Source organism: Lonchura striata, chromosome 1 (genome assembly GCF_050655825.1).
Source record: "Lonchura striata isolate lonStrDom1 chromosome 1, ASM5065582v1, whole genome shotgun sequence".
In the NCBI taxonomy this organism is placed as follows: domain Eukaryota; kingdom Metazoa; phylum Chordata; class Aves; order Passeriformes; family Estrildidae; genus Lonchura; species Lonchura striata.
The window spans coordinates 65,073,932-65,081,833 of NC_140703.1; the positions used below are offsets into that span (position 1 = coordinate 65,073,932).

At 42.1% G+C, this 7,902-nt stretch overlaps 1 protein-coding gene across 2 annotated transcripts in view; it reads left to right on the forward strand.

Moving 5' to 3' along the window:
- WDFY2 (WD repeat and FYVE domain containing 2) overlaps positions 1–7,035 on the forward strand; it is a 57,594-nt gene extending 50,559 nt beyond the window's left edge. The window contains exons 8-12 of one of the 2 annotated variants that reach the window (XM_021526595.4): positions 1,242–1,347; positions 3,973–4,074; positions 4,712–4,842; positions 5,180–5,288; positions 5,926–7,035. In XM_021526595.4, coding sequence (XP_021382270.1) covers positions 1,242–1,347; positions 3,973–4,074; positions 4,712–4,842; positions 5,180–5,288; positions 5,926–5,955 — 478 coding nt within the window. In that variant the 3' untranslated portion in view covers positions 5,956–7,035. Of the gene's footprint in view, positions 1–1,241; positions 1,348–3,972; positions 4,075–4,711; positions 4,910–5,179; positions 5,289–5,925 lie in introns of those variants that run through there. The other variant, XR_013339494.2, reaches the window with a different exon arrangement.
- Positions 7,036–7,902: the final 867 nt, after the last annotated feature.

Genomic DNA, 7,902 nt, shown 5'->3' on the forward strand with positions numbered 1-7,902 from the left:
TGGGACTTGCACGCCAGGCTCAGGTCTGGAGATACAAAATCCCGTGGTGGTTGTGAGCTAACAGCTTCTTACATATTCATGCATTTCTTTTGAGTGATGATGCACTCTGCTGAGTGATTGGGATGCCTCTGGGATTTCAGAACACTGCAGAGCTCTAACTGAAATTACCAGATCAACCTCATACCCTACCAGTGGTGCTTGCTAATGCATCACTACTTGATTTATTGCTGTGGAAATTAGTTCTAATATGAAATTAGCCTCTGGACCTTAATCTGTGAGATGGCTGTCAGCTGGTACTGTACAACACAGCATCCTACACATCCTGATGGTGCCTCTGGTGTATGCAGGCAGGCATTGTGAAGGGTGGCACTGTTGTCCTGAACTCTCCTATGAATGCATTCCTCTCTTCAGGTTCAGCCATAGACACAAATAAATGTGTTAGCATGCAAGTCCTTTTGGCAGACAAGACCAGTGGTGGTAGCAAAGGAAACCAAATCTTGGGATGATTTCTAGTCACAGTATGTTCAGTTCCTATGTCTTCACAACCTTGTTTTTTCCATGACAGTGTTGTACAGTCTTTGTTTCCCAGGTTGTAAACAGCCTGAGATGAGGCCTGAATTTCTTTCTATTAGCAAGGACTGAGCCCATCTTTGGGGGTTTAAGCTGAATTGTTCCTCCCATGTTGTTTTTTTCATTAAAAGAAGGAATAGAAACACCTAAATTGTCCACCTTACTGTGAGAAGGCTTAACAACAATTTAGTGTCATTTCTACATTATTTTTCAAACTCCTTATGCTTGTTAGTGTAAAAATAAAATCTTCAGTAGTTTTTCAGTGATTCATTTCTAGATGTTGCAGAGATCTACAAAACAAAGTTGTTACCAACATTCTGCCAAGAAGATATCTTACTGGGGCTGCATTTAAGCATCCAAATGTGTCTTCAGAAACTGCAACCCTGTTGAGGCTTCCCAGTGCAGCTGGGACCTCCTATCCCAAGAACAGCAAAAACAGTTATCAGAACAGGTGTTTGCTTTTGTGGATGCTGCCCAGATGAGCAAAACACTCATTCTGGTCCCAGTCTGACAGCAAAAACTGATTTGCATCTGATGGATGCCATGTGCAATGAGTGGTGGAGGGAAACATATGGGCAAACCAATGGTTTGTACTGCTTTATTGATGTTCTGTGCTCACTTGTGCAGTAGCCATAGGTGGTTGATTGCTAACTGTCTTGTTTCTTTCTCAGTGATAAAGTTCAGTCTCTCTCCTATGCTCACCACACTCGGCAGCTCATCTCCTGTGGTGCAGACGGGGGAATCGTCGTCTGGAACATGGATGTTGAGAGGCAGGAGGTAGATGCTTAGTTCTTGTCAATTTGGTCTGAAGCAGTCCTGGGAAGAAGGGGCCTTTCTAAAATGTGCAGCTTTCAACCTAAACAAGATCATTGCAAGCTTTAAAAACATTTCTGGACATGCTCCAGTTGTTATGCAGCAATTATGTCGTGCCTTTGATAATATGGTACAGGGGAAATCGGCTGGCAGAAATTTGTATTAAATAGGCTGCTAAATGGCTCTTGCACATTACATTACTGCTCTGAAAGATATTCTGTAATGAGGCGATTGAGATGCTCTGCTGTATTTTTCAGCACATCATGAGAAATATCAGTTCAGATGTAAATTAATGGATTGCTTGATTAATTTTGGTTTTAAAAAAGTAAAACAAGAAGACTCTTGGTCATCTCTGGAGAAATGCAATGCAGCATTTCTTTTCCTTGATAAGAGGACATAAGGGTTCAATCTCACCTGTTACTTGGTCTTGATGTAACCACATAGAAGTGGGGTAAATTACGGCTGTACTGATCCAGACTAAGATTTCATCCACACATTCCTAATTGCTTTTGGGCTTCATGGCCAACAAATGTGAACAGGTGCAAAAACACTCCCAGGTCTTTGGCACTGTGGGAGCAGCCCCCACTTGGCAATTTCTGAATCCTGACTCAGAGAGGGGGGAGCAAGCTGTCTGCTGGCTGAGTCAGGCACCAGCCCTGCCCAGGAGCTTGGCAAATCCTGGTGCCATGAGTCACAGCAAACCTGTGCCCTCTTCCTGCAGGGGTAGGTCAGAGGAAGCTTTTGGCAGCATGGGCTTTCACCAGCTTTGCTGGTCCTCAGCAGTTGGCCTGCATGGATTGAGTGTATCTCCCTTGAGGAAGAAAAAAACGCTAAGTGGAAAACTTGATTAAAAAAAAAATACTGAAGTAGGTATAGGCAGAAACTAAGCTCCCTTTTTAATGTGACTTGGCATTCCAGTTGACTCTTTTTAATTGCTAATCCAGGGGCCAAGTATGTCATCAGCTCCTAAACTGAAACGAAAGCAGAGCAGTTTCCTCCTTCCCAACAGATGTTTCCTTTTTGCTGCAATTCAAACATCCAGAAATGAAAACCTGGATTTATTTGCTGCCTTCAAAAGGCTACAGTAAGGGTTAAGATTGGCTTGTCACCAAATAGGCAGGAATGCTGTGAGAAAGCTGGTTTAAAATATAGAGGAGGAATATTATTAGCTAAATAAAGGCCAAGCAGCAGGTGCTAATGGTGCACAGCTTTCCCAGACTATGGCTATGTGGGCTTGTTCTTGTTATCAGCAGCACAACAGGGTGTTCTTGGTGCTAAACCATTCCCAAAACATGAATCTTTGAGATTTTAATATCAAACCTTGGTTTTGGGTCCTAAATCACTTTCTTTTGGATTTTGGCTTTTGTATCTTTGCCCTTATTGAAGGATTTCCTCCATGTGATATATGCTCAGTACTCATTTTGTTACTATCAGCCTTTCCCACATTACTGAGATTGTGTTAGAGTCATTTAAGCCATTTTAACCCTTGATTCTTTATTTTCAACTCAATTTTTAAAAAGCTGCAAGAAGAAGTTTGAAAGATGTTATAAGCTGTTTCTCTGTTAGACTACGAAGTGGTTACTTGTCACAAACAAAATGTTATCTTCATCTGTAGTGTTCAAATGCCCAAGAGATGGAAAGTTATACACAGATATGTAAATCTGTAGGCATTAAAAAGAAACACTTTTGTGGGTAGAAAATGCAAGGCTTTTCCCCAGCAGAATGAACTGCCTTCAGAATAACTGGCAGAAGAATATGAAGCAGGTGATTGCTTTATTGCTGGGAGTCAAAGCTATTCTGAGAGCTGAGGATCTCAATCCGTCCTTAACTTTGCCTGGCTTTTCTGTTGTTTTTTGTTCTTAATCTCGGCTGTGTTTCTTGCCATTTTAATTTGCAGCATGTGAGAAACCAGTGGCTCTGGCAAGACAACTGCAGTTTGCTAATAGCACTTCTTCACAAAGTATTAAACAATACTTTTGTGTTTATTTAACCTCATAGGTTGATGAGGGAAAGAGCTTGGGTTTGGTTTGGGTCTTAGGCTTGTTCAGGTGAATCATATCTTTCTCATCTCTGTGTGCGATTTGTAGCATAGGCACTTCTGACAGCACCTCTTAAGCTGTTAAAGAAAGAGAGAGTACAAAAACCCCCAACAACATCAGTATATCCCATAACTTCCTTTCCCTTCAGATGATTTGCTTGGCTACTGGAAATACTAATTGACCCCAGATCCCACCAGAGGCAATAGAAGATGGTAAACGCTATCCAGACAGGACAGAACAAAATATTTTTATAGAGAATTGGGTTGTTTCTGTGGTCTTATTGTCAAACTCTTCTTCATGATTTGGATGAGAACTGTTTCTCCCATGTCCTTCAAAGCTAAGCCAAAAAAGACATCCAGGGAACAAATATTATCTTGTCATCATCAACAGCAGTCAAAATGGCATGTTGCAAAAATGGAGATATTAAATCAAGCTTAGCTGGCCATATTGCCACACACAACACATCTTTTTGTCCTGCCTCTAGGCTCCATTGCAAATTTTTCTACCTGTTGCTGACTTCCACTTTCGTGTTTATGTGTGTGTGTTGCAGACCCCTGAGTGGCTGGATAGTGACTCTTGTCAAAAATGTGACCAGCCTTTCTTCTGGAACTTCAAGCAAATGTGGGACAGTAAGAAAATAGGCCTCAGGCAGGTTTGTATGTGCCTTTTTGTGTGTTAACATGGTGCCATTAGGCTTTTCTCTCATAATGGATTCTAGTAACCTTTTTCCCCCTAAAGCTTTGAGAATTTGTATTTTGTTCTTCCACTAAGTGCTCAGAGGTGGGACAGTGGGTTCCCCTCTGTGGCTTCATTTTGTGGTTGAACTGTTTTTTTCTAAACAAACCCAATAGCAAATGCATGTAATAGACCTTTGGCTGAGTATATCTGGGGCCTTCCATGACTTTAGCCATGGGGGACTTTGCTCACTGTTAGTCAAGTAAGTTACAGAAAGAAATTTACAGCTGATTTTTGGAGACTGTGCTGGAACCAAAGCTGTTTTCAATGAGATTGGATAAACATATGTACCTGCTCAGGCTGTATTGGGAAAGGCTTACTGTTTTCTATGCTGTATTTTCCTGCCTAGCAGAAGAGGGCTGCAGATTGCAGGCTTTTACTAAAGGGGTGTAGAAGTGCTGCAAGTGCTCATGGAACTTGAGAAATAAGGTGTCTGCGGCAGAGCTGAGCTGCGTCATGTCTTGCTGGAGTGAGATGGAAGAGCCAGTGGACCTGAGCAGTGACCTGGTCTGGGTTTGTGGCCTGAGATGTCTTTCTGCCTGTTTCTCCTGCAGCATCACTGCAGGAAGTGTGGGAAAGCTGTCTGTGGGAAGTGCAGCTCCAAGCGCTCCTCCATCCCGCTGATGGGGTTCGAGTTCGAAGTGAGAGTCTGCGACAGCTGCCACGAGTCCATAACAGATGAGGAGTAAGTGTGGACACTGAGCCAGCTTGCACTCCAACGGGGGAGAACTCCTGCAGCTACAAGGGCCTGGGTGGGTGCAAGGCTCCAGGAGGGAGCAGCCTGGCATGGTGGTCCCTGGGCTTTCTCAGGAGGATAAGGAGGAGATGAAGTCAGGAGGGATAGAGAGCCCCTCATCCCTGTCCCTTTCATGCCAGAAAGGTCTCAAAGTGCTCTTTTATGGAATGGTTGCTGAATTAATGGCTTACAGCAGCAGTCAAATACTTTTTTCCTCAATAGAGAACATTTTGGGATGAAATCCTGCAGTTACAGTTCTTGCTGATTTTTGGATTTCTTTCTTCAGGCGGGCGCCTACAGCTACTTTCCATGACAGCAAGCACAACATTGTTCATGTACACTTTGATGCCACCAGGGGATGGCTGCTGACCTCGGGGACAGACAAGGTTATTAAGGTAGGAGCAAGGAATGTGCTCTAGCTCCTCTACTTCATTTCCCTTCCCTCTCCCATGTGGCTGCGTACCTGCCTTCTTCCACCCAGAGACTTCTCACTTGGGATTGGGATTAGCATTTCTGCCCAATAAGGACCAAGGAGGTCTTGGTCTGTGAAGTTATATCCTGAAGGGGCTGGGACAAGTGCTCACTGTAGCTTTCCTTTGAGGAAGACCAACTGTTTTTCAACATGCTAAATCTCAGTGTGGGTAGGTAAAGAAATAGCTAAAATAATGACTAAGTTATAACAGTTTGAGTAATTTAAAAAAGCAAAACCCTCACAATGTGTTATGATTGTTCTGATCATTGAAGTTAGTAATGCAGTGGGAGTTTTTTTGGTTTCTTTTGAGGCCAGCTATGAACCTGGCTCATACAGGTGAAAGCTGGTGACATACAGAATGTCATTTCATCAGCTTACACCACTCTGACATAAGTGCTGGACAATTAAATCAAATTACTTCAGACTTGTTGCATCCACCTCTAATCATGTTGCCCCTTTGAATTAAACAAGAAGGGTGTAAATTATTTAAAGGTTCTATTTTTACTGAATTGTATTGTCTTTTACCATTATTCATTATGTTGTTTTATTGTATTTAACAGTTGTGGGATATGACACCAGTAGTGTCTTGATGTTACATCAGTGGAACTTGGAAGGTGATATTTACAGAAGAAACGGATTTCCTAACCCTAATTATACTGCCGGAGATAGATAACACTGGGCACATACGGCAGATGAGAAAGGAACTAATGTGTTTACAACAACTTTATGTCCTCTGCTTGATCCAGGCTGAACTTTGCACGAAGACTCTTTCCACTTCTTCTCAAAATATACAAGAAGGTATTTTTTTAACTAACAGTTTGTACGATTTGACTTTGGTTGTCTTGAGTTCGTTTGGAAAAATCTGTGTGCAGTGCAATTTTTAGTTTTTATATTTCAATATGTCAAGATACTTGCTGCTTTGTACAGAGGGTTCTTGGGTTGTGTCTTCCTCTGTGAGTTTTTGGTGTCAACAGACTGTGTAAGGCAATTGGCTCTCCCTGCAGCCAGTACCTGTTGGTTTGGGATATTTCTGCTGACCATGCTCTTTCCAGAGGAGGAAATCCAGGCACGGTCTCTGGGTGCATCACCGAGGAGCTGATGGACTATTGCAATTCCTAAAAGGGCTCTACCATCTACTTGTCCTAGTGGGCATCATCCAGAGAGCATTCATTGGTCTGTATAATCTGCCTGCCTCTTCTTTTGCTGCACAAGTCACAGAACCAGGGGTCAGGTTATTCAGCAACAGATTTCTACAGAAAACTGAAATCGTTTTCCAGCTCAGAGCATTCTAAGGAGTACACAGACTTGTCTGAGTTTGATGATGCTGACAGTCTGATTCAAATGAAATTATTGGCAACAGGAACTTTTGGGAGTGTGTGCATGGAGGGGGGCAGATCTAAAACTGGTCTAGATCTGAAAAGTCTGGTTTATCTCTACCTCTACCTCTACCTTGCACAGCAACATTTCAGCATTTATACCTGTCTGTGTTGTTGAAGATGAATTTTGTTCTTCCTGTTTTCCATATGGTTAGCCATATTTATTTTTTTAAATGCTGATGGTTTTTATTAATTTTCTCTATAAACCCAGAAGTGATATTGCTGAATGATGCCCATTGTCCTGTTGTCATACTTTACAGTTTCTCTTAAAAATAAACGGTATTCAAAAACCTGGATTGACCAAAATTACCTTTTTGAATGACACTGTCTAGGTGAATAAACTAAAAAAGCTCTTTTGTCCAAAGGGACCATCTCTGAAGAGCCAACTCTCCATTCCATTAATCCATGTTACTTTTTAGCATGGTATTACTCACACACTTCAAAGAAACTGGTGTAGAGAATTTGCTCTGCAAAGGCTTTCCTACATCTCCTGTTTCAGTGGGCCTTGTGGTTGTAGCTGCTGTGACACAGCACATTGGTGGTGCTCAGTCTTGCCCTGTTTTGGACTTCCCTTGGGGAGGCCATGACATTTGCCACTACAGGGCACATTGCTACCTGGAGAAGCCTTGTGTTCTCTCTTGAGAGTGAATGCTGAAAGAAAATAAAGTTTCTCCTTTGATTGCCCAGCATCAATTTACTTTTGAGGGGAAAAAACTGGTTAGCTCAATCCATTGCATTAATTCTGATCCAGTGAGCTGCTGCAGTAAAGGGTGAGTGGACTTCTGTGTGCACATGACAGGACTGCTGTGTACTTTCAGGGAAAATTCTCTTTTTGAACATCTTGTAACGTGTGATGAAGCATTTTGTAGTCATGTTCTCTGAATTAACACCACCTTGGATTTCCTGGATGTACAGCCTGTTGTTGGTTCTCCTCTAGACAGCATATTTTAAAGCATATTTTCAAATATAATTCACACAGTACTGTTATTTTTCCAACTTGAAAGTTGTTTTCTCAGTCTTCCTGCTTTCTCTCCTGGAAACTAAATGCTTGTTTCCTCTTGGAATGCTTTTCACCAAACCTTGTGCATGTTTTCTGATGACTGAAGCGTTCCTGGCTGTCAAAGCTATGCAAGATGAGCAAGTGGCCTGCCATATTTCATT